At 36.4% G+C, this 26,670-nt stretch overlaps 2 protein-coding genes and 1 long non-coding RNA gene across 4 annotated transcripts in view; 1 reads left to right on the forward strand and 2 right to left on the reverse strand.

Annotated features, from left to right (window-relative positions):
• mys (myospheroid) overlaps positions 1-6,695 on the reverse strand; it is a 26,023-nt gene extending 19,328 nt beyond the window's left edge. Inside the window, exons 1-2 of one of the 2 annotated variants that reach the window (XM_069042635.1) lie at positions 6,549-6,695; positions 5,517-5,670 (exon numbers count right to left, since the gene is read on the reverse strand). In XM_069042635.1, coding sequence (XP_068898736.1) covers positions 5,517-5,666 — 150 coding nt within the window. In that variant the 5' untranslated portion in view covers positions 5,667-5,670; positions 6,549-6,695. The remainder of the gene's footprint in view (positions 1-5,516; positions 5,671-6,548) is intronic. The other variant, XM_069042634.1, reaches the window with a different exon arrangement.
• Positions 6,597-7,025, forward strand: LOC138126842 (uncharacterized). Its single transcript, XR_011157982.1, has 2 exons — positions 6,597-6,726; positions 6,783-7,025. It is a non-coding gene; the product is annotated as an uncharacterized lncRNA (long non-coding RNA).
• A 2,462-nt stretch (positions 7,026-9,487) lies between these two features.
• Positions 9,488-26,670, reverse strand: part of Ret (Ret oncogene) — a 33,509-nt gene continuing 16,326 nt past the window's right edge. The window contains exons 2-16 of the mRNA XM_069042641.1: positions 20,408-20,611; positions 19,863-20,359; positions 14,382-14,550; positions 14,049-14,143; positions 13,726-13,847; positions 13,495-13,674; positions 13,239-13,445; positions 12,905-13,065; positions 11,447-11,961; positions 11,275-11,389; positions 11,039-11,228; positions 10,808-10,985; positions 10,629-10,758; positions 10,122-10,496; positions 9,488-10,073 (exon numbers count right to left, since the gene is read on the reverse strand). Of these exons, the coding sequence (XP_068898742.1) occupies positions 9,829-10,073; positions 10,122-10,496; positions 10,629-10,758; positions 10,808-10,985; positions 11,039-11,228; positions 11,275-11,389; positions 11,447-11,961; positions 12,905-13,065; positions 13,239-13,445; positions 13,495-13,674; positions 13,726-13,847; positions 14,049-14,143; positions 14,382-14,550; positions 19,863-20,359; positions 20,408-20,611 (3,383 nt within the window). The 3' untranslated portion in view covers positions 9,488-9,828. The remainder of the gene's footprint in view (positions 10,074-10,121; positions 10,497-10,628; positions 10,759-10,807; positions 10,986-11,038; positions 11,229-11,274; positions 11,390-11,446; positions 11,962-12,904; positions 13,066-13,238; positions 13,446-13,494; positions 13,675-13,725; positions 13,848-14,048; positions 14,144-14,381; positions 14,551-19,862; positions 20,360-20,407; positions 20,612-26,670) is intronic.

Genomic DNA, 26,670 nt, shown 5'->3' on the forward strand with positions numbered 1-26,670 from the left:
AACATTCAACACAGAAAGCAATAATCTGTTGATATTCTACTATCTAGATAGGCAGGACAAAATACGAAGTATTTTTCTTTCATAAGTTGGTTCTTTCACAAAACTAATATACCCCCAGTGTTATGGAAGTCTACGTAATAAATTTAATCACCAATAGAACTCTTTTTTTTTACATTTTTCTAACTCCTAATTTGACACTTCGCTCATTAGACGAGTCAAGGAACAGTTCTTAAAACATCATCAAAACCCAAACATTTATTTTGTCTTTTAATATTAATGTTAACGTACTCGTAAGCCTCAACAAATGATTTCATCTGAGATTCCTGTTTCATGCAATTCTAATTTTAGGTACAGTCGCTCACCAAAATAAAATAGGACAAAGTGTTACCTTAGCTTAGACAGTTTCACAATTCAAAGATTTGTGTAGTGTAACTGGGACGTATGAGTCTCAGATTACAACTTGATTTAACTTTAGGATTGATCTACAAAAAGTTAGGTTGTGTTTTTAGCAGTGTATTTTTATTTATGTTTAATTCGGCAGCAATTGCACGTACTGATACCCCATCCCTTAATCTTGTGGTGATTACCGCTTTCTGTTCTGGCGGTAAGTCCGGCATTATAATTACCTAATAGTGTTTAAGTGATTAATATCGTCGAATGATGACACTTTTCAGATTTTTTTTTATTTTTGACACTTTTGTTTCCTAAGAGATGAATTTTGCAAAAATATCAATTTACAGAATCGAAATTTACCTTGTCCCATTTTATTTTGGTCAACGACTGTACAACTGCGGACATTTAACTGACAAATATGTGTGAACTGGCCTTTACTGAATTTGAATATAACCCAACTTTTGACTCGATAATGCCATTTCCCTACTTTTTTGATGTCACAAGAAAAACTTCAAAGTGATTTTTAATAATTGTCATTTATTAATGACACTAATGATTGGTTTACATCATTTTTTTTAGAAATGTCAAAAAAATGTTGGCCAAGATTCCGTGCCCGGAATAGTACATATTACATTTTTTGATTTTCAATAAACTGTTAAATTCTTTGTAAACTGTTTAATTATGGGTTCATAAGTCCACTAGTGTTTTATAGACCTCATAATATATTCAAAATCGGCATTATTATGACTTCATAATAAACAGGTGGTGGAGAAATTTTTTTTTGGTTCGATCGACACTGTCAGAATTTGAGAATTTTCTCCTATGTGAACGGATTTTGATAAATGTCACAACTTGTCAAAACGAAACGTCAAGCTAATTTTAAAGATTTTAAAGGATTTGGAGCTTTTAAGGGGCTCGTCGAACCAAAAAACGTTGTATTCAACTCGTTTGTGTGTAAATTGGGCCTTTTTTGGCACGTGTGGGCCATTTTAAAACGCGAGTGAAACGAGCGTTTTAAAGGCTCACTCGTCAAATAAACTACTATTATCGTATCATTAATGATTGTGATCACTTTATGTTACACATTTATTGATAATTATGAAGTCTATAATATTCGAATAACTCAGCTTCCTTAGTTACTTATAATACGTTAGTTAATCATAATAATACATTAGTTACGCGCTCATAATACGTTAAATACAATGATACGATAAAGCTTGAAATATGACTCGAATATTATGGGATTTAAACAACGCTCGGACGTTGTGCAGGTGACTCGGCTAATCGCCTCGTCACCTGGCAACAACGTCCTCGCATATTAAAATCCCATAATCTTCTCGTTATATTAATAGCTATAATTATGACAAGTTACGTGCAGTTGCTGAAATTTTTATCAAAGTGAAAAAGTACTTTTCAACGAAGGTATAGTTTTCCCATTTATAATTTGGTTTTACTACCAGCCCGGTTGTAAGGGTGTTAAATACCCCGGCAATAGGCAACTACCGCCATAAATCCTAGGACTGTAAAAGAAGGTCTGTTGTCTGACCAGGTTACAATATCTTCACTATCGCCAAAACCACAACCCCAGCCCCTAATAATTACAATTGCACTGCCATAAAACCAAATTATAAATGGGAAAACTATACTCTTTGTATTCTCACACTGTATGGCGCTAAAACGGCCAAAAGTTTGAATGAATTAAGATAATCGTTTCTAATTTTATTGTATATACTTATTAACTCATATCATTCCTATAAGTATGCATAATTAAAAAAAATCTATTCATAATTAATTGTTTATAAAAATTTTCATATAACTTAAATTTTTTTATAATGATATAATGAAAAAAAAGACTCAATACCCATTACAAAGTTTCAATAAATATCGTAAATTTTTTCCATAAATAGCATAATTATTGTTTAAACAATATAAATATGTATTTATGTGCCCCAACCAAAATGTTTCTGATTTCAAATATGTAATATACAGTGTGGAAACTACTTATGGAATAAATTCAGTAATTTCAAAACTAATTAAATTTGTCGAAAACGTTGAAACAGGTCAATTTTTATTTCTCATAATGCTTATTTTAAGTAGCTTCACTTGTTCATGACGTTATCCATTTTTGAGCTATGACGTTTTTTTTTTAATGACAACCCCTACTTTTTTCTTCTCTTTTTGATAGAACTTCATACTAGCTAAACGATGAATGAAAAAAATTGGTACCTTCCATATCAATTTTTTTGAGAAAATGACAAATTTTACTTCAAAAATTTAATTTAATTTTCAATTTAAAAATTCTTTTCTCTATAATTGATTCAAAAAATTGAAATTCACGTATAGTTATCTGTGCCTGAAGTGGGTCATTTTCTTGCGTGTATTTTTTTTTTGCATTGTTAGTAAGATCGAAACCGTAGGAACCATACAAAACAGTGTGTGAAATGCAATTTCACGCATACGACTATTTCTGTTTTTCATTTCACGCACTGTTTTTTATTAGTTACCTAGCAACATGGTCACTGCATTGAAACTTCAGAGTTCCTTCAAAAATTTGAATTTTTAATTTCAATTTTTTGAATCAATTATAGAAAAAATATTGTTTATATTTCGTGCGCGAAGATGTTTTTGTGCATTCAAAGGCTTATACTGCCTCGACCTTTCGTCTCGGCGTAAAAGACCTTTTCATGCACAAAAAACACTCTCTTCGCGCACTTAATATAAAAATAACTATTATATGGGTTTATTTAAAATAGAAGATTTATTTGAATAGACCAAACAATTTAGAAGATTTACGGCAGAGAATTCCCGCTGAAATGGAACAAATCAGCCCTAACATTATTGAGCGCAGTGTACAAAGTGTCGGTGAGTGCCAAATAGTTGGCGGGAGGCAATTTCAACATTTGCGTTACATTTTATTGTTAAGCTTAGATGTTTGTTTGTTTTTGTTTGAGGTCAGTTAAAATTTTTACATCAAAATTTAAATCAAATTTTTGAAGTAAAACTTGTCATTTTCTCAAAAAAATTGTTATGTAAGATACCAATTTTTCTCATTCATCGTTTAGGTAGTAGAAGGGTCTATCAGAAACAGAAGAAAAAAGTGGGGGTTCCCATTTAAAAAAATTGGTGATGTCGTCATAACTCAAAAATGGATGATGCCATGAACAAGTGAAGGAACTTAAAATAAGCACTATGAGAAATAAAAATTGACCGGTTTCAGCGTTTTCTACAAATGTCATTAGTTTCGACATTACTGAATTTATTCCATAAGTAGTTTCCACACTGTATAAAAACACACATTTGAAAAAAAAATCATCAAAATCGAACTTGTTCTTGAGGACTAAGAAGTAAAAACGTTCATTGACTCGACAACATGGGATAATAATCATCAACTGAAATGAAAGAGTGAGTGAAAATGTTTTTGTGCGATAAAAACTTTAGTTTTTTTTTTGAAGAAAGAACGATCGCCGTTCTAATACTAACAGCTTTTACTGTTTTTCCATTCGAGTATTTTGACCGAGTAATTTTTTTTTCGTGCTTTGTTATCAATGGATGTGTAAACACATGAGCGGGTATGAATTTTATAGTTTAAATTATGTATATGTATTTAATTTAATTCTGTTTGGAAGAATTTTGGGGGAAAAAACGATTAAAAAACTGTTTATTTTAACGAGTCCTATTGGTGGTTAAATTTATTAAGTGGACTTCTTCCCCAAGATGATGATTTAATATTAAAAGACGGACAATATAAATATTTGCAACTTAAATAAACAGACAATCTACTTAATCTGGTCGTATTTAAAGCTCTTTATTTCAAATTATGTATTTGTGTTTTTATGTGTTTAAATACCGGCATATCAAAAATTATCTTGGTCAAGGGTGGTCATGGATTGGAAAACGTCCGTCTCAACTCTCAACTTATTTAGTGTTTTGTCAAGTCTTGTTCTATACGTTGACGAACGTCATTAACAACTTCTTCGGTACGACTGGCCTAAACGCACCTTTTTTATGAGTCATAGAGCCAGTTTCGCGAAACACACCAACATAATTTGCAAGGCATGCATAAAAATCCAGATTTTGACATTCAAAAAATCATTGACACAAATGCTTCGACAATTATACAGTCATTATAAATGATTGCCCCACCGCAGTAGGCGTTGGTGACGTAGTTGAATGTGCCGCTGCCTCATAACGTGAGTGAGACTAGTATCGCCGATAGGTTGCGCTACTGGCGGTTGTGGAAATCTGGCTACTAGTTTGTCTAACGTTGCGAGGCTGACGGCACATCCAAAATGTGTGTGGGTTTTCAACGCCAACTGCGATAATTTATAATGACCCTGTTGTAAAAAAATTGTATGTCTAAACGACGGACTAAATAATTAACTAAAATTAAATTAAAAAACTGTTTCAATTTCCCAAAATTTCGAAAGATGATGTCTAAAATAATTTTATTTTGAATATAATCATACTGTTGATTCTTAAATTAACAGTTAATGTACTCGTAAATTTATAAAAACTTTAACTTTATTACACTTTGAATGTTATGATCTAACCTAGTTTGTTTGTAATAAAGCTGACAATTGCGCACAAAAAATATCTAGTATGTATTAATAACTAAGTGTTTAATTAGTTTAAAACAATAAGATAATTTCAGTTCATACAAGAAATAATTTTTGTTTTTCTTTCAACCAACGTTTGTACTTTTTAACTTTGTGTTTAAAATAAAGCTGTTACTGGCTAAAAATCTTTCTAGTCTAGGAAATTCTAGACACTGATCCAGTACAGCATTGGAAGCATGCACTTCTTTGGATAAACATGCACTGTTTACTTTGCTTATCTTCATTTATCACACATTTCTTCAATTCTACAGCAAGTTATTTCTGTTTTGCTCTGTTATTGATAGACAATAATCGTTCTTTGTAAAATTTTGTATACACTAGTCCCGATATATCCTCCACGACAACGCGTTCATAAACAACACAGACCCACTCGTGCTCAATATTAATCCGTTTCACTACAATCATCTTGATGATCTCAATTGAATTGGCTGAACGGATCGACATTGACTCCAACACGGTCGTTCCAATTCCTTCTCACAGTCCCAACTACCCAACTTTGCAACTTACAGTATCGTAACACCAGGCACAGGAGGGGGTTGCTATACATTCATGGCATGTGGATCTCGAAGTGCAGGGGTTTTGGGTGAACTGTTGCAGAATTTGCGCTTCAGCCACGGCCAAAATTACGCAAATAAAAGAAGCGGCGGTCTTGTACATTTTTCTGAAACCAATCAAGTTTTATGTTTACTTTTAGTGGCACTGGCCCGACTCGTACGGATTTCGGCATAGCTGCATTGTTTACAAGTCGTTATTGCGCCACGGCGCGGCACTTCCTGTGTTGACGAGGCCCAGATGTCCGTTCTTATCATCAGCCAGAGGGGCGAGCGTTCCGGGTTTGACCTGGAGTAACCGCGTCGCGCCGCTTGAGTGACAAGTTTTTCCAATGGATCGATCCCGTGGAAGTGCAGCTATACCGACTTCCATGCCTTAATTGGTAATGTCGATTTCCATGAAATGCTGACTGAATGATGCTGGTGTTGTTTATGAAGAGATTTATCGGCCATATGACACACCGCTTGTTAAGTTTTATTTTTGGAACGTGACAAATTTTAATGGTGGGGGGCGTCGCGACGACTTTTTTGCAGGTGAAGGTACAACAGGTTTGTTTAAACAAATCACAAATTTAATTAGCGCAAGCGCCCACCACCCACGTTACACTTGGGGATAGTATGGTTCTTTAAAGGCCCTAATTTTCGGTAATTTAGACCCACGGGCGGCGGAAATGGTACAGGATGACTAATTATTCTAAAAATATCCTTCAGGAATAGGATTTCCGTCGACCCATTCGACAGTTGTGGGCTAAATTGGCAAGACAATATTAAACAATTGAAGTCTAGGTTAATTATGATATGTCTTCATCACACAGCAATCGTGATAACAATAAGATATGGGATTTCAACTATCAATTATTTTTGACTGTAGACTTATTACAGAAACTAATTTTGGATATCTTGATATTTGTTTATACAGAAGTATAGATATGAGAATGGTATCTTATCGAAAGGTTAATGGTTAACTATCTGATATTTATGGATTTACCTGATTTGGAAGTTTCGCGATAAGTGATAACTATGTAATTCTCATAATTTTAACAATAAGTTCACAACACAGATCTGCACACACCCTCCATTACCGAAGTTGCTAAGATTCTAGCGAAGACAGCAACCAAAGTAAACTCTCCGATTTCAGCGCCATCTAAAGCGGGGGTAGCATAAGCGTAAGAATATAATTTACTGTAAAATTATTACTTATTGAATGGAAGATTATTCTCAGGTGAATTTTCTTTAATTGATGATTTTCTTGTATTGAGGGTTGGCAGCACGTTGGCAGTTTTCGTTCGTCATTTATGAAGAATAGTCAAGAAGAATAATAACGGAACGGATAGGCCACCAACAATACTTGTTAACATTGACTCAAATTTTTTATTTATTTTCCTGTTCTTGTAGGTTCTCCTTCTCACTGTTAAATACTCTGTTTTAACTTGCAGAAATAAAATAAATCAAGTTATTTGGTTAATGGGACATTTATTACAATTTATAAAATAGTAGGTATACAGCGTGTTATTGAAATGTGTTCAGAAAATTTAAACGGTGATAGAACTCATCAAAACAAATTACTTTTCTATTTACCATTTTTTCGAAAACTCAAATTTATACTCGAATTTATTTTCACCGTATTCCGTGTCATCGAGTCGTTTATGAATGGGACGGTGAAAGAACAACGGCTTTGTACGAAAAAGGTTAACACACAAAAAGTAAATACGGCAAAAACCCAGGCGGATAGGTCTTGCAAAAACTGACACAATTTACTCACGTCCTTTACCTGCATGCGGCCGTGTTTACAATTTATTAGAAAGTGAATTTTCCGTAATTATCGTTAAAAATGGTGCAGTACACTAATCCGGAGTTAACAGACATGGATCTAGGGGGAAGCTTTATCAAATGCTGAGGCAGCCAGGCGTTTCTACATGGACAGATGTCTCGGTCGCCAGGTTCCCTGTCCACGTACCTTTGTGAATGCAGTCAAGGATTATGGTAGTACATACCTACTTTTAGTCCTGCCAACTGAGATTGAGACCGTTCAAGATCTCGCCGTGGCTTGAAATTCTGCAACTGCAAGCTGTTGGGGAAGAATGGTTTTTTTTATTCATACCACTCAATGTGCTAAATGACCTTCTGAATGACGTGCCGTAACTACAGCGTGAAAAACAATGACTGAGTCTGTTGGCAATGAAACAATTGAAAAGTACTGGTGTTTTTTGTCTCGCAATTGGCACTGATCGGTTTTTTTAGGTTGAGACGACATTAAAAACATTTTTGGTTATGCCGGTTATGTTTATCCTATTACAAAAATTAACCTTTGTTGGTAAATTTCAAATTTGTCAAATTTCATTGTTACCAACAGACTCTTGATCACACCGTAGTTCGGAGGGATATGTAGGTACATGAGGGAACGTCCGCTCCCAGTGCACGGTATGACAAAAATTGGTTGGACGCTAATTTAGAAAATCGGTACATAGTCTATGGCCAGCTCGATCACCAGACTTAAAACCCTGTGACTTTGTTTATGGAGCCATTCAAAACAGATTGTGTGAATAATGCTGCTGAGTCAATTCAACAAAATTTCTACGGCTCGAAGGGCTCAAGAGCGTGCATCGATAACGGAGGGTGTCATTTCGAACATTTAATTTAAAGGTTAGTGCCCTTGATCAAGTGTGGTGCGTAACTTCAATGTCACTCTCACTACGAACAAAGAATTTTATTGGTTTTTGCTTGATTACTTACCTAAGTTTTTATCTCCTTTCGCTTTTAATGCACGCGCTGACACATTGGTGGGTACTTACCAGAATTTACGCTCAAACTAATTAAAATTTTATCTGGGTTTAGAAAGATTTTTCGAAAAAATGATAAATAGAAAAGTAATCTGTTTTGATGAGTTTCATACTGCTTAAATTTTCTGAACGCATTTTAATGACAGTCTGTCTGTGTAAATACAATTCAAATTCAATTATTAAAAGGAAATAAATTAAAAATGTCTTGTGTGGCGTAATAGACTTATACAAACAGGTGATAATCACGCAAATTTTTAATTGGTTCTAAATATCCCGACGGCGACGACACACTCACAAGTAAAATAACCATTGACTGGAATTGACGCTTCACTTTTTATCTTTTGAATGCCGAATCTGAAGACCCACACAGGATTATGCTGGCCTCCGATACCTTTGTTACCTTTTCCATTTGGTTTGTGGAAACATTGTAGTTGTTTATACCAACACAGTTTCTAAAGGGGATATTCTAATGTGAGTTGAGGAAATGTATTTTTTTAAAAACACAGCGGTGATTCCCTTGAATCACCTTTAGTTACGAGTATTATTAAACTAATAATAAAATTTTACTGTGCGTTTTTGCGTATTTGTGAAAGTGCTGTTCGTTGTCTTTTTCTGACTTTAGTAATTGCTGCGGGAATGCAGGTCCTTTTTAAGTAATGCATTTTCATCTCCGCTGTCTCATTTATTAAGAGGACGGAACTTTGTAAGTCTGAGCTGCATTTCAAATAGAAGGATTTTAGCTTTTCGCAAATATGCCAGAGATATTTATTATCATTTATATGTATGTTGCAGTGAATGTCGTACACAATTTTTTTCGTCACAGCAAAATGGTTTATTTTTTTGGCAAGTTTATCAGCTCAGTTTCGATTTTTTGTGCACCAATTTTTAGTTTTTACCATAACAAACTGAATAATGTGCAATTTCCTTAATTTTTTTTTCAAAAACAGCTTAAAATGATTAAATGAAGAAAATAGTTCAGAGTTCATCTGATTCCAAAAATATAAAAAAAAAATAGATTAGATAAACAGCGTTAGTGTTTCCAAATTACTTAATTATGCTTAGCAATTGGGTGTCCATAGGTTTAGATAAAGGTGGAGAGTTTGCTTTTGAATTTTTAAATAAAACACAACAGAAAAAATGTGTAATATAAACGATTTATTATTTCGTCGATACATCAATACATTCAGTTAATGCCAAGCAGTCGTAATATTTATTCAATGCATTTAGTTCTTTTATTTTTTATAATGTACATAAAAATAGTTTATGCCGACTCTAATTATTTGGAGTGAGTTGCCTAATACTTTTTGTCTACTTGCTACAATTTGATTATGGTTGTTTTCACAATATAAAAATTATTTAGATATTTAGTTGATTATTGTAAGGTAATAACGTATCTCCCAACCACTCACAGGTCATCACAGGACCGAAGCCACTTGTTCGTTTCATAATCGTAAATTCGTCACGAAAATTTAACTAGAGCCAACAATTTCAATTACTTTTTCCAGACGCCATGTCTGTGTAATATTGTGGACAATCGTTGGTGGGCGTTTGAATCTTCTTCGGTATTTTCACAGGCGTTTCGTATCCTTGAGTATTGATGTCATTCTGGTTATTATCCGGCTCTTTAAGAAAACTCGAAGTTTCCTGAAACTTATCCGCCGATCCGCACTTAATGTAGGATTGGGATTTTGACAGATAGTTTAAAGGATTCGTTTCGGATTTCTCCGAGGGGTCTGGAAACGCAAACCCTTAAATCCAGAAACTGGAGTGTTACAAATTACCTGAACCGTCCTCGAACGGCGAGCAAAAGTAGCTTCTGTTATGTATGGCGTTATTAGCCAGGTCCAAGTACTCGACTTCATCACTCAACATTTTTTCCCAGAGAGCCGACAGTTCCTGAAATGTGGGCCTTTGTTCGGGGTCGATGTGCCAACAGCTCCTCATTATGTTGTACAGAGTTGGGGAACAATTGTCCGGGCGCTCCATCCTGTAGCCTTGACGTAATAGGTGGAAGAGATTCTGGACGGCGATTCCGGGGTACGGGGTCGCTCCCAACGTCACCAACTCCCACACTAGGATCCCGAAACTCCACACGTCTGATTTATTGGTGTATACGTGGTCAGATAGCGACTCGGGTGCCATCCACTTCACCGGAACTAAAAAAGAATGAGCTTTAGACTGAAAGCTTGCGCATGATTAATGGCTTTAATTTAAAAGTTGGTCGGGAGTTCGAAAAAAAATTGTTCGAGGAATATGTTAAGTTTTTCTATGGCGAGCGATCAATTCACCTCTTCCTTTGCTCCGTTTGAAGTAAGCGTCGTCTTCGTAGATATCTCGCGTCAGTCCGAAATCGGATATTTTGCATATTTTGTCGGCGGCCAATAAAACGTTTCTAGCAGCTAAATCTCTGTGGACCAACTGAAAAACGACTTTTAAGATATCTCAGAGAAAATAGAAAAACTTTTACTTTGATCTCGCTTAAGTAAGCCATCCCTTTACAGATCTGCCAGGCAAAGGACAGGATCTCCTTAGGTGTGACTTTGGATATATTCGGCTCGTCGTAATGAATCTCAGTTTCGTCGAATGCCGAAGTCGGCAGCCTGCCACACTCGGATTTCAGGTGTCTACTTCTTCTTAAATAATTTCTGCGACAACAGCCACAAGTAATGTCTCAGTCGGTGTTAGCGGTGGGGTTTACCTTAACGATCCGTGCTCGGCAAACTCTATAATCAAATAAATCGGACCTCCCGGAGCGGTACAAACGCCGAGAAGACGGATAACGTTGGGGTGGGAGACTTCCTTGAGGAGCTGATATTCGGAGAGGAGGTCGTTCAGCTCCGACTCCCTCGCGTCATCCTTGAGCGTTTTCACCGCGACCGTGGTGTACCCTACAAATCAGCTCTCACTTCTGAATTGAAAGCTAGACAAACCCACCTGATTGCCCCGCGATGTCTAGCGCCTTAGCTCTGAGAACCTTTCCGAATTCGCCTTCTCCGAGTGTTTGCTCGATGATGAGTTGGTTTCGGGGGAATTCCCATTTCGGGTCGGGCTGCAGTGTTAGATCGAGTTACCGACTAATGAGTGACGTTGAAAAGCGCAACATTACCGCATACTTGTTGATGATATTTAAGATGCTGGTGTCAACTAGAGACATCGTCATGTCGAAATTTAAGGGTAAGGGGTCGGGCATCGAGCGGTCGATGTAGTCGGAGAGGGCGGCGGCCGCGGACAGGTCCTGGTTCTCTTCGTTGAATTTGTTGCGGAAGGCTTTGTGGACGCTGTCTAGCCGCCAGCAGATGACTATCAGAGCCACGGCACCCCCGAGAAATAACACTCCGGCGACTATTCCGAAAACGCAAGTTGTGCCGCAACGAGCCAGTTCTATTCCGAGGATTTTTGTTACATTGGCGGTGTGTTTGCTGACGTTGGCTTGGATGAAGAGCGTCTGGTTGAGAGTTGTGGTGGTTTCTGGAGGTTTTGTCGTTTTACGTCTTTTGGATAATCTGTTGTATTCTATAGGATTGCAGTGGCAGGATAGTGTACTGCAAGTGCACACACCGGACCCTCTGAAGATGCCACGGCCAGTTGCTCTATTTTTCTCCGAGGGAATCAGAACATCCTCTACAAGAAATAGGATGACACTCAATTTCTTGCGAAATTTATTTATCATCACAGATATTATTTCTACCAAGTAATGATAATTCTTTTGAATTGTTCGGTATGCCCACTTTTTTATACGATATTCAGGTACGAGTTTGCTGTGAAGTACGTAGTAATCACTATAGTATATATCTATGGTAATAGCTATTGTTAAAATAGTTATTTTACGAACCGATTGCGAGAAGACATTTTTCGCACATGAGCGCATTATTTGAAGCACAAGCGACGAAGGAGCAAGTGCTTCATTTGCGCGAATGTGCCGAATACGTCTTCGCGCATCGAGGTTTGTACTATTGGGGACACGGAAAACTGGGCAGATGTGTGATTCAGTTGTCAAAATTTCTAAACCATACCTTAGCTACTCATAACCAAGTTGACAGTTTTTTTGAAAACATCAATCATAATGACGGTAAAGGTGCATTTACATTGACACTTTTTGAAATGACAATAACAGACTGCCCAGGATTCCATGTCCCTCACTGTAGGTACAATATTTTTTGAAAAGAAGATTAGCATTTTAAAATTATTTCCAATAGTTTCCATTTTAGTGAATAGATGGCGCTTGCCCAAGTGTCAATCGAATTAATAGCGATTTATTTTCATTCTTTCGAAATTTTCAACATCCAAATTGGAGAAATGACGTTTTGTAAAGCAGATTTTATTATTATCAAGTCAAATTATTTTCAGAATCCTTTTTGGATGACTTTGAAGCAATAGTGCGCGAAATCTACGTTCGCGGTTAACTGTTGCGTTTGCGAAATGTCATTTTGAAGTTAGTGAGATCCAAAAATCCTTATCCTCAATCTTATTAATGAGAATAGATGTTAGTTTCATCGAGCGTTTGCTCGGTCACATTCCCATGTTAGCGAAAGGACAAAATGAAGCGGCGGGGGTGCAAACTTACTTGCACAATCTTGGGGACAAATGGAGTCGTGTAGTTGTTCAAGTTCGTCGCAAACTTCATCGGGACAAGTCGCTACATCCGGAGTGCAGGTGGAGTAGAGAGTTGTAGGCTCATTAGAAGGATTCCTGTCGCCCCTCCACATGCAGCGCTGCGGGCCCTCCCTGGAACAACAACCCCATCAATTCTCCGAAGCAATTACCAGATTTAGTACTCTTCTAATTAAAAAAAGTTTTATTGCAGGAAAAGGCTATCGCCTGGGGTTTACTCCAGCCGATCGTGTTCTTCGACTCGGTACTTAAACTCCACTTCGACGTTATTGAAACCGCTTGTTTACCTTTTCGCAACACTTGCAGACCCGCCGGTCGATAGAGCACAAGCCGTCGAATTCAAGCATTCTTCAGGAGTAGCGTATTGAGAACAAAAAGTCCAATCGTGAATCTTGACGACTTCGTCGCAAGTCTTCGTGGGTTCGTTCACTACGTGAGCATCGATCTCGTCAAACTTCAGAGTGTTGTTGTTGTCGGTCCAGGAAATATTCAGTCTGAAATCTGCGGGTTAGATCTGGATTTGTGGAGCGATCCCGAGCGCACCTCACGTATTCAGGAGCATTCCTTAAATTTCCGGAATCGTGAACGTAAACAATCCCGCGCGATTGGGTCACGAGGAATATATCCCTGTGTTTGGGGTTCACGGGTCTCACGCTGAAGTTCCTCGCCCCATTCATATTCTTAAGAGGAGGTTGTGTTAACCTGGCCAAAGGCGCTGCCGTTCTGAAGCGAGACGTGATAGAGTTTTGGAAGTTTTTAAAGCAGGATAATCACCTGAAAATTTTCACTTTATTGGAGGGGTAGAGGTGGGGCGGCTTCATCTTCATTTGCTCCTTGTAGAGCTCCGGATGGTGCCCGGACTCGTTGGGAAAATACAAATCAATAGGAACCGTTACCTGGAATTAACCGGAAGACCTGTATATCGTGGAGAAGGATAATCGCTCGATATTATCTCGTCCTTAATTATTTATTGGCCGAATCTCGTAAATAAAACAAAGCGTGATGAGTTTGCACAAAATTTATGACGGAGAACATAAACTGCAACATCACCTAATTGGGTCGGTCAAAAACACGTAATGAATTTAAAGAGGACTCACGGTCTTGTTCCCATTAATAAGGGCGGTATCGTTCAGCTGGAGCACCACCGAGTAAGTCCACCCCTCGATCGGGACACTTTTCGTGAATTTTAATTCTGCAAAGAGAGGAAATGTCATGATGTAATTACTGTCCTACGTCCATCACTATTTTCCGCCTAATTTGATTGTAATAGCTGCGTACATATTTTTGTTGATTTTTCGGAATCGAGGCGTGTGCGCGTGCTTGTTAATTATCTGTCAACTCGTGCGTGCTTACCCAAAAAAATGCAATTTAATAAGCGGAAGCGACAAAAGAATTAATCGAGATAAGAGAAATCCGGGCGTTAAACTTACTGCAATGGACAACGGTTTGGACTTCCTGCTTCGAGTAGTCGTCCTGGAACTTGTTGCACTGAGCTTTCAGGATTTTCAGCGTATCGTTCAGAACGGTGGGTTTGTATCTGTTCACCGCGGCCGAGTCTCTATCGTAGAAAATTAAATCCTTGTGGGCAACGACATCGTCCTGTAAATCAAACCAAATTGTTTAAACATTGGCTATTGTTTTCGACGCGCTTAACCGACTCAATTGTTCCGATTGAAAGCTCCGCTGAAGCCGTACGTTTCAGCCTGAAGTAGAATTCACTCCATCGTCAAATCGGTACCATTTCGTTGTTTTAGTTTAGTTGTAGGCGATAACGGCGGAGTTTACGACATTCAACCAAGTTGGGACGTCGCGCCTATCACACCATTTAAATAACAGTTAATGGTGCAGGTTAGGATTTAGAACGGTTTTGTCGCAATGCAGATGTTATCTAAAACTCAACGAATCACCGAAACTGCAGCCGCTCTGATCCCGCTTCTAATCTCTTCCAGGACGCGTTTGTTTACAGTTTTACGTGTTAAGATTTGTCTCGGCGAGTTTTATAAAATAATCCAGAGATAATCGCGAGATTAAAGGACATATTTTGTGATGCCGTTCCTGGAATTCTGGGATCGTATCGTATTTTAATATAAGATATACGATCCTGTTCATGCTCGCTTTATGGCTCGTCCCCTTTTTCACGGCTGCGAGGCTGAAAGGCCTCGGTGGATGTGGATTAAGATGCGACTGGGAATGTAATTGGAAGTGAGCTTTAGCAAAAATGGACTGCACTTCCGTACAGTAACTGGGAAAGCTCGTCTTGCAGAAATAATAAATATGAATCTACATTATACTTTTTAAAGTTAAGGCAAATAGGTTAATGGATTAAAAGTCTACTTTTTTTAATAGGTTATTTCTAATTTCCTGACTGCCATGTGCAATTGCAAATCATAAATTAATTTCCCTCCAGTGGAGAACTTATGCCGAATAGCTTCAACACTAATTATAACTTCTGTAGTTGTAGCATTTAGTTTCATGACAGGGGAGTAAAATTACGTATCGCTAATCAATAATTAGATTGATAGAATGTTTAAGTTAAGATCCTCAGACAATGAGAGGCAGATTGACTGATGAAGCAATGAACAATTGAAAAATATAATACAAATAGTAGAAAATGGCAAAATAATAATAATATGTAATATGTCGGGTGCGGTCAGTGTTTGGATGGATGTCTGGTGGGGGAATCACGTTCTGTGGTAATTCATGGTTTGATTACTCGATTTGGTGGATGTGATTCAAAGAAATTATCATTACACGATAGAAATGTCCAATGTCCGGCCTCGATACTGTGCTCTCATTTTTTTATGTTCATTCTGAATACAGGTTAACTGCCATGTCAGTGGTGGAACATATTCAAAGAGAGTCATAAAATAACAAATATGTATAAATCGGTTAATAAAAAAAACTAGGAAGAGTAAATGTAGAAATTATATACAAAATTTTCAAAAACGAAACAGGAAATAATCAGTGTAAAAGATGAATTACAAAAAAGTGTGTGAACAACATTAAGAAAAATATTGATTAGCAAAAAAGGATATTTTAGAAATTAACTCACACTATTAGAACCAATAGACAGAAAATTCAATAACAAGGAAAATAAAGAAAACTGACAACTTCTTTAAATGTAAATGAGATTTAAAACAGAAATGAACAGAAAATAAAAAATGACCTATACTGTGACAAAAGATGGATGTCGTGATGGTTGACATCTAAGCAAAGGTTGCAAAGTTGGAAAGAACGTTTTAGAATAATTTACCATAAATTAAATTAAAAATGTTGATACGATTTATCAACATTGATAAATGATAAAACATGGGTGTAATACTATACATCGGCGACTTTGTTCCTCCGAAAAAGAAAAAAGTTCCTTTCACCGGCGTCAGTCTTTTGGAATTCCAGAGAAATAATAATCACAGATTATCTGCCAAGAGGTTTGACCACCACTGGAGTGTATTTTGGAATTTACTGGTCAGATAATATGTAGAAAAATTCGCAAGTAGAGACCAGGAATAGCAAAGAAGATCTTGCCTTACTGAGCGTTTGCCACACATGCCAAAAGCACTGTTACCAAAGCACTTTTACAATGTGATCAAAAGAAAACAAAACAGAGCAGGCGTTACAAATTACCGGTCATGTCGTAGCGCAATTCTATGCAAATAAGCGTTCAATGCATGGGCGTATACAATTTGTGGTCCCAAATGCTACCTAATTTATAATACATGGTACCTCATAAATTTTAGACGTTGGAATTATATTTGTGCATTTTATTATTATTATTATTATCTAATAATGGAGAAAATTTATAAAATGAACAAGAGCATCATTTTACATTCGTAAAAATGGGTGCTTTACCAGCTTTATTGCCAAACGCGACGCCACTGGTAAGCAGGTTTTTCGGTGATGTCAAAGAAACGTCAACGATGAGCTGTTGTTAACCCAGAGAACAATTTTTCGATTTCGGCAAAGTTTACTATACTGTAATTATTACGGTACTGTACTGAAATTGTAAGTATAGTAGATTCATTTTTGTAATGACGAACTAAAGTTACTAAATTTAGTGACTTTTGTTTTGTGAACACATCTTTTTACCGCGAATTTGGGCTTTTAAAAAGTTAGGTTATGGGTCACGTCATTTGTTCTGTCAAAACTGGTCCCAATCAAAGTATTGTGAAATTAAATTTGTTTAATTATTTTGAAAAAAAAGCAAAGTTGCACTAAACAAATACAAAAAGGCAGTTGAACGTAACAATGAAATAATTTTGCATTTTGCTACTCATCCTCGTCTCTTCAACCAAATTAACAATAATTGTGGATATGTCATGAATGCTAAAGTTTCCCATAAGCCTTGTCCTTGTCCTTCATTTAAAATTTTGTACATACTTCTGGGACTGAAGCCTGTACAGCACTTAGGGAGAGTTTTATTTTAGATTAGAATTTACCCAAAAAACATCCGCCACTGCTTCTACAATTTTGTACTTTTCGTACTTGCGTTTCCATTATCTCCATGAGTAATTTCTTTTATTTTGTTGAAAGCCTTTAAAATGTGCTGGTTCGTTTGCTTGCTTATTGATGCTTTACTCCGTTTTGGAAATTCATTCATTTTGGCAGTGACAATAATATGACATGACAATTAAATCATTGCCAGCTGTCTAATTTTCATTTATTTTGTAAAAAAATCTAACAAAAAAAAATGTTCCAGGTAGTTCGTCATTACAAAAATGAATGCATTATAACAATTATTTCAGAATAAGTGGCAAAATGGGTTTTCCCATTGAAGATTAATCAATTTTTAATAGAATTTTCGAGAGGTAGGCAACCAATAAAACGACTGTGCAAAGCAAGTGTACCCGTACATATCCGTAAGTACGATCAACCTCAGACAAACTTTTCGATAAAACAAAAGATAAGGTAGTACTGTCGATTTGGTATTCTCGGAATATAACCCACTGGATTCTTTCCTTTTCTCTAAATTGAATTTTTTTTTCTTTTCAAATAATTTTTTAATAAATAAAGAAGTGATTCCTTTTAAGAAGAGTGCATTGAAACTGGAGTAAGTGTGTTATCTTCTAGAGAGATTATGAAGAAAAATGTGATCACTGCATCTTTTGCTTCTTTTGGAAACAGATCACTAAATTTTCACACGCATACATCGGCTGTTCTTTTACATATTTATAAAGAGCGGTCAAAAAATTTTGTGGTGGTCTGGTGTTTCTTTTAGCTCCGGTTCACGTATGGCATAATTTCAGTCAAACGTCATTTATTTTGTGAACAAGCAGTGGCGAGCATTTTTTATTTTGCAAAAAAACAAATTATTCTAGAACGCACCAATGAGAATTTTTCTGGGTTTTTTAGTGCCATATAGTGCTACTAGGTGAGGTTATGTATAGGAAGCATCGAAGCCTACCAGCTAATCAGACGATCTGCGTTTGTGAAAGAGAGCGAAAACCTGATTGATCACAATTTTTTGAACGCTCGTTACAAACGTTTGTATTTTTGTTGTGGAGTGCCTAAAAGTTGACAATTATTTCTTAATTTGTCTGGAATGTTTTTAAGATTTTTTAAAATAAATCAAGGAAGTCACTTAAAAGGTTTGAAAATAATTTATTAAAATAAACTGCTAGAATTCTTAAGTCTGATGTTTTTATTGTGTTATAAATTGTTAACTTGGAGAGTATATTGTGGAGCAAACAAGTAAGAAGGAGCATCGAAGTTGGAAAAGACAAATGCTCAGATAGGACTCTCCTACTGATAAAAACAATAAAGGTAATGGAGAGAATCAGGAATTTATTTGAAAGAAGGAAATTAACTTGAAATCTCGTAAAATGAGCATTTGTAAAGTAATCTTTTAGGTAAAAGGAATAAAACAAAACTGAATAATTCCGGGAAATATGCTACTGTGTCATGAAAAACACAAAAATTGACTGTCGAAAAATGTAAAATGGGAATTTACTTATTAGTAAAAGAGCTATTCAGCTGTAACTGTATCTTTTAATTATCCATGGATGGTTAAGCTTAATTGTCACTGATAAAAGTTTATGAGGTATAAGTTAGACAAAAAATATACGTTGAGACGTATTCTAAATAGCTGTAGTAGGTTGGCATAATACGAGTAGAGAAGACTCGGAGTGAATGAAGGCGATAAAAAACTTGAGGGTAGTCTGAGTTACAGCCATGTATATAAGTAAAGACACCGTCGCCCATATTACATTTAATTAATAAAACTCTTTAATTTGTGCCAACCAATCTTCTGCGAACCAATAGTATTTTATCTGACTGCTCCTGCTAATGGCACGTCACTAATGTCTTGAGTTATTGTCCTTGCAAACTACCAAACTATCTCTTTCTGCGCTTCATTAGGATAATCAGTAGATATACGCGTTCGTCCTGGTGCGTGTTCCGGCTCCTTTAGAATCGTTGACGTGTTCACTGCCAGCAGTTCATTAAACATTTGTGTCTTATACAAAAGGTCGCCAGTTAACTTTTTTCCGTAATGACGCAGACATATGGATGCAACCGAATTCGAACGGAATGTCCCTGTCAATATTCTAAACTAGCGGAAAGTTGAGGAATGATGAATTATAAATGTTTTCATTTTCGTGATGTTGCAAGAGCCGGCGAGCGCAAAGGACGAGATGTTTAATTATTAAGGGATTTGTTGGCGAACAATATTGCAATGGTGTGTGGCGAAATTAAGTAATTTGGATGATGGTTGGGGCGCAGTCTGTTGTGATGATCTCCCTAATAGTCTTTGATAGAGATAAGAGAATAGGGCCGCTTAACAATGATTTAATTCAGTGAAAGCTTGAATGGAAGGGTGGAGTGCGTCGTTGACTCCATCCGTCAACTCCGAAATCGACCTTCGAGAGGTTGTCTTAATAACTTACTCGACTTTTGACTCGACAAGAGAGGTTTACCTTGTGGACATGCTGCGATGACATGTTTATCTTGATAATCCGTTCTTGAGCTTTGGGAGGATTGTCATCCACATCCTTGACTAACACCAGTAAGGTCCTCGTGACGTTTCTAATGGAATGTTGTGGGTTTTCGATGGTGCAAAGCACTTCGAGGGAATGTTGCGATTTCGTTTCCCTATCTAACGGTCCAGTGGTTTCAATGTAGTGCAACCCACCCGTCGACGTTATCCTGAACTCCTCGTTTTTGCTGAGTAGGTTGTAGTTAATTTGGGAGGTTGCACACATTTCGAGCAAAAGAGGCGAAGCCAGCGACCCGATTAGGGTGGGTTTTGTGTTCTCGCTGATATGATACTGGACCGCCTTCCAGAAACATAAATCCTCCACGATCAAATCGCAATCGAAGGATTCCAATGGAAGCACATCCACGCTCAAAGACGTTCGATTTTCCTTACCGGAACCGTCCTGCACGGCTACTCTCGCCGATATGGCCGTCAGATCTGCAAGTGACACATTAATCTCGCCCCCCATCCCTTATAACACTATACTTTTAGCGAGGAATGTCCTGGCGAAGGAGACGTCCCCCGTCGACGAGATCTTAAAGTATTTGCCGTCGTCGACGATCGAATAGTTCAGCTTCGACTCGGCCACGGCGGGAAAAGTTGCCAGAGGACGGCTGTCCAGGGGAAACTTCCCCTTATCTATGGGGACGGTTACGCTGATGTCGCTCATGCCGAAGTAGACGGCGGCGGCTGCAATCGAAAAAGCACAACGTCATAATAAATCGCTTGCGGGGGCGAACTTCGGTGTAATTCAAATTCATCGTGTTTTACAGGGGTTCACGTCCTGCGTTCCGCGAATCCCGTCGAAATATGGTCCTCTCAGTTTCCGCTTGTTAGGGCTGATTTATTGGGGTGTTTAAGGAATCGGGGATGTCGCGAGGGGCTCTCAGGGAGGAACGTCAATCAGCAGACGGGCGCGAGAGGTCTTTATTATTTGACAGATTGACGGTGTCATTAATAAAGCCCACTCGTGTAAGAGGTGGCTTCTTGATAAGGGCTATTCAAATTCAACCCATTGTGCACGAGAGTCTCATTCTTACTTTGGTATATCTGGATGTGCTCAGCTGTAGCTACATTGTACTACACTGTTCACATAAAATTCAAATGTCAGCCAATAAATTTATTGGTGCAATTTTAAATTTTAATTATAAAAATCGATAATTCCATTCTTTAGATAAAATCAGATGTGTGTATTTTAAAAGAACTTGTGTCACCGGGATGTAAAATCTGCTGTAAATGATGAAAGTGAGGAAGTTTTCTTCTTCATAATTCAGTTTGTTCTTCTTGCAATTTAATTTTGTCTGGAGCGTTGTAACAATTTTATTTGAATTTAGGGGAAATCTTAAAAAGCCACCCTTTTGGGGATCGACATAAATTTCTACATCGTAGTAAAAAATTGGTTGCTTTTCCTAGAGGCTATTTTAATTCTAATATATAAAAATATGGAATATATACAGGGTTATTCACGAGAGGGGTATTTCTGAATTTCTTTTTGCCGCAACCCATTATACACATTGCAACAATATCTTGATTTCAAATTTTGAAAATAATTATAACTGAATCCACGACGGCTCTTAGTCCTGTCTCTTTGACGTTAAAGCAAAAAATCTTTGTCAATTCGAAAACATTGTTTTTACAATAACGACGAAAAGACTGATATGATCCTCATTTTCGAGAGCGTGGAAGGAATTCTGTCGCCGCTGCGGATGTTTCCAAGCCGATGGTAGACACTTCGAATACCTTTTACATTAACTTAATTTATTAATTTATTTGTTGAATTTTGATTAAATACAGGTTATCTGCCAATCTGATATTTCTGACAAATCTATTCAACTTACTTTGATTTCTAATTTAAAAGAAATAACACATTTAATTTAGTAGTCATTGCCATTGTATTGTTGGTTGCGGCAAAATAAAAATTCAGAAGTACCCCTCTCGTGAATAACTCTGTATTTCTGTTAAGCAAAGATGTGGTCCACGAGCGTGAGTATGAATGGCTCATTATTGCACGTTGTGGCGCAATACTCATTTGAAATGTCCTCACTCGCGAGTCTTATTAATAGGAAGTGAGTAATACATTTTGTTAGAGAAAATGATGAATTTGTACGTCGTAGAAAAAGTGTCGTATTTTTACTTGCGTATAATAGTTATTACTTTTACCCATAAAGTTAGCGGCACGAGCCATAGGCGAGTTCTGAAACTATTCGACTGGTCGTTGTAAGTAATTTATTCATGTGTGCTTCATGTAACTTTATAGAAAGTGTTCTACGTACAATCCTAATTTGACAGTTGTAGAAAATTTAACAACTGGATGTACAAACTCTCCACTACAAACAAAAATTTGGAAATTCGTGAAGTTAAGCAATAATATTTTTTAAAATCTCTTGATTTATTAATTAATTTAAAAATATGCGAGAAGGGTTTATGTTTTTAGCCAGACTACTAATGATCGTAATCTAGCTCCGCATATTAAATAACTAAAAAATAATTCAGTTCAGTTCAAAAATGTAGATAACAGACTTATGACGTTTTAAGGGCAAATAACCGTCTGTTGTGGCACAAAAATAAAAATGTCATTTCTCATAATATCCACCGCTGAGGAATTTAATTCTTATTTTACCAATATACCGGACGAGTTCACAACGAATCTGTTATCTGCCATCTTTGAATACTTGGAAGATTTCATTTCCTCCTAACATATCTGAGGCTGATCTTAGTGAATTTTCTTAAATAAATTTCGCCTACAACTTTCTGATATGAAACCTGCCTTCACTAGAAATATTATTTATTGAATTAATATCTGAAAATTTTTACAAAACCAATTAGCACCTCACTTTACGACATCTTTTATCGTTAATTTCTTTGACAGTCTTGCATTATGTTTCAAAAATTAACAGTTTTCGTGTAATATCTGTATACAATGTGCAGGAAGATACTCATCGTGAAGAAACTCCTTTGTTTCCATTAAAAAGTATTTGATGAGAATTTACGTATCGATTTACCTACTGAGTTTTAAAACTCTACAAGTTGCTACATAATGTTAAATATCTCTCCATAAGGTCTTATAGAAATATTTTTAAATCTTCCTGTTCAGTGAAACTCTAATGACCGATTTGAATTGCCAATTATAGAGTAGTTTCTTATAAGTGAATATTCTTGAACATTCAGAACGAACCGATTAATACAATTTCAGCGAAGAAATTTTGTTGTTTAATAATAGTTTACCTATGATTATTGATTAATAATACAACAGGCTTCAAACAATTTTCCGTTAAGAACGGTTGTGAAAAATAAAAGATTTGAAAATTTACGGCTTCACTTAAATCATGCAATCGTAAATGTCATTAAGGATCACATAGATGTTCGCATGAGTTTCAGTTTTAACAGTTTCAGCAATATAAAAAAATAGTCTTGGTTTGAGAACGGTTCCTATAAGTATGAGTCACCGTTACTAATATTTGATTGTGGCTGTAGTTTGAAAATTCTATCTTAGATTATGTGAATCTTAGTTTGTGGTTACATGTATGTAATAATGTAAAGCTGTTACACGTTTTCGATGGTTTTTTCACAGCTGCTGTCTACCCGAACATTTTTTAAACAGGCATATAAGAATATGTGGTTATGAAATAGTCTTTTGTTATACGAGTTGCACAAGACAGTCAATTGTCGAACGAGAGGGCTATTTTTTCTACTTCGGCTTCATTAATTTAAACATGGATTCAGGTTCAAATGACATCACATTTAACACTGAAATTTACTATCAATACCAACCCCACTTTCAATAATCACTAGAAACGATGCTATAAAATTGACCTTTGTGAAACTGTTTTCGGTGTCACAAAATGCTCGTTATGACACTAAAGTAGAAAAAGAAATTTTGTAACGAACGAACAGGAAGATTGGAATCAAGAAAGTAAACAAAATAATGTTTGTGGCTCGGTGGCTGCATGGCTGTCGGAGAAAATACTCCGAGGTCGCGGTCCCGATGCTAGTGGGTTCGAATCCCACCGCAAGGGGAGGATTTTTTCAAAAGAACGAACCTCCGCCGGGCCATGGATGCGTGTGTATGTCTCCTCGGGGCTGACGGTAGGGTGGTGGAAGGAAGAATCAACACTCTTTCGGCCACCACCGCGAGGTCAGCACGGGTTCGAGTCCCGTCGGGAAAAGGCGCCCATGGGTGTATAAATGTTGTGTATGTCTGTGAATGTGAGGTGGAATGGACGTGGGTGGCCGGGGAAAGTACCCCGGAGCCCCGTCGCATCACCTGAGAAGGCAAAGGAACAAGGAAATTGGAATGGAAAAAACTGCCGACCGAAAGGTACCGTAAAAAGCCGTATGGCAAAAAACGGGAATGGCAATTAAAAAAAAAAAAAAATCTTTTCTCGTAAAATTCATGGCTTGGTAGGTACTTGATTCAGTTCAAATCTACAGTTCGGGAAAGTGAAAGAAAAGAATATTTAAATTTGTGTTGACATCATAAAAGATTAAAAAGAAAAGGGTCAACTGCAGAGCCTTGTGATATTCCTGAAATTTGTCTAAGCGAATTGGATTTGTAGCCAGGAAATTCAACATAAAAATTTACCTGACTAGAGACTCTAGGGATTGAGTGAAAAAGATCAACTTGGGGATAGTGGAGGGCCTTTCATCCGTGGTGATAAGTTGTTATTAGATCCTTGACAAGAGAGATTACTGCACATGATTTTTCAGATATTTTAGAGAAATGACAAATGAAAAAATTAGGTCGATAGTTAGTATATTTCTTCTACATATTTTCCTTTTTACAAACAAACCAATTTTGGATGTTTTCAAACATACTAGTTTTTTTCTGTTGAACTCCTTTTCATCACATTGGAATGGAGTGATTTTTTTATTAATACATTCATAGATACACTAGATACATACATACATTTATGTAATATATATTCAAAAACTTGAACAGAATAATATAGTATAGTTATTGGTCCATAAAAATGAAAGAATTTCCATCTTTTAAACTCAAGACGTAGTAAGCAGATTTTTTCAAGTACATATATTTTTTTTAATATTGAAATAATTAGATCATATTTAGATTTAACAAATTCCTTATAAAGTGTGTTGCAGATAGGATAAAAATTGTCTAAAACGGGTATTATGCTTAGGAGTAGTAATATAAAAAAAATGTTTCGTGTAAAGGTTTAGTTACTGAAGAAACGATGGTAGATGATGATGTCGATAATTACGTTCTACTTGAGACCTCGGCATAAAAGGTTCGGAGAGTGCTATAAAGATTATGTCCTGTGAAATTGATTTTTTTAATCTAAAAGTCTTGAATTGTTAAATAACGTTGACTGTAGAGTTTTGTTAAAAAAATAGAAAGCTGGAGCATATTTTAATGAGGTCTTTAGCAATAGTTATTCCATTATACCAGTTACCACCTTTGGAGGGGGCTGAGTAATAAATGAAAGCAATGAATTTTTGTATCAAGAATTCAGAGTGGCGGCTTAGAAACCGCTTGTCTAAAAGGCATCCTAAACTGAAGTTGATTAGTCTTAACTGATGAAGTGATGATTAACCAATTTCTCTCTGTGTGAAATTTATACAAACTGTCTATAAAAGAATGTCGTATCACAAAAGACTCTGGAATTTGAATTTGCCACCCCCTTTAAATTTATCCATTACTAATTGCAAATTGTCAAATATTCACAACATGTCAACAAAAAGTCAACTTTTACTTAACCTCATTTCCGCATTCGAAGTCCGGTTTTGTTGTTTCTTGCGTTCCTGGTCTATTTATTCTTAAAAGGAGGACACTTCGAACCATTTCTTTAATTTTCATTGTTACTTTTTTAACTGAATCACTGATGCTATTCACCTTCTTCTTAAGTGTTTAATAAATACGTAATTTGTTGAGAGTGTTGAGACTTATCAATAATGCATTTCATTAATTTATTAGACTTTGAAATTATAATTGTGCATTTTATTATTATTATCTGATAATGGCGAAAATTTATAAAATAAACAAGAACAACATTTTACATTCGTAAGAATGGGTAATTTACCAGTTTTACTGCCGAAAGCGACGCCTCTGGTAAGCAGATCTTTCACTGAAATATCAAAGAAACGTCAACTTTAAAGCAACGGTGTGCTGTTGTTAACCTATAAAAGAACTTTTCGATTTCGGTAAAGTATATAGACGTTTACTGTAATTGTAACCAACAGTTATAGCAGAGTAAGTGGTAAAATGGATTTTACCATTGCATAGAAAGCATTTTTATGAATAGGCAACCTCTAAAACAACTGTGCATAGCAAGTACCGGGTTTTCATAAATGATTCGTGTTATAAGAAGGCTGTGTTTCCATTTAAATACGGCACACCTGATGCATGCATGATGCATTATGAAAACCCTGTATAATTATCAACACGACCCAAACCAAGACATGTGTTTCGATAAAATAAAAGATTCTGCAGCCCTCTTGATTCATTTTCTTTCTGATCAGTGATCACCTTGTATGTTTCAATACGAGTATAGTCGGGTTTAATATAAAAATATTTATGATTTCATATTTACATTATGATTTCATTTGAGGTTTTAGTTATTTCAATGTCTCAAGATTATTTTGTATATCAATAAATTACCTCTTTCTGTCTTGAGCCGCCCCAGACCCCATTTGTTCTTAGCCTTTAACCTTGTATTCCCATAGATAATCCATTATCAATAAAAAAGATAAATTTAGCTCTCCAACACCCTTACTCCGTCCATCTTATTGTT

Source organism: Tenebrio molitor, chromosome 3 (assembly GCF_963966145.1).
Source record: "Tenebrio molitor chromosome 3, icTenMoli1.1, whole genome shotgun sequence".
In the NCBI taxonomy this organism is placed as follows: Eukaryota; Metazoa; Arthropoda; class Insecta; order Coleoptera; family Tenebrionidae; genus Tenebrio; species Tenebrio molitor.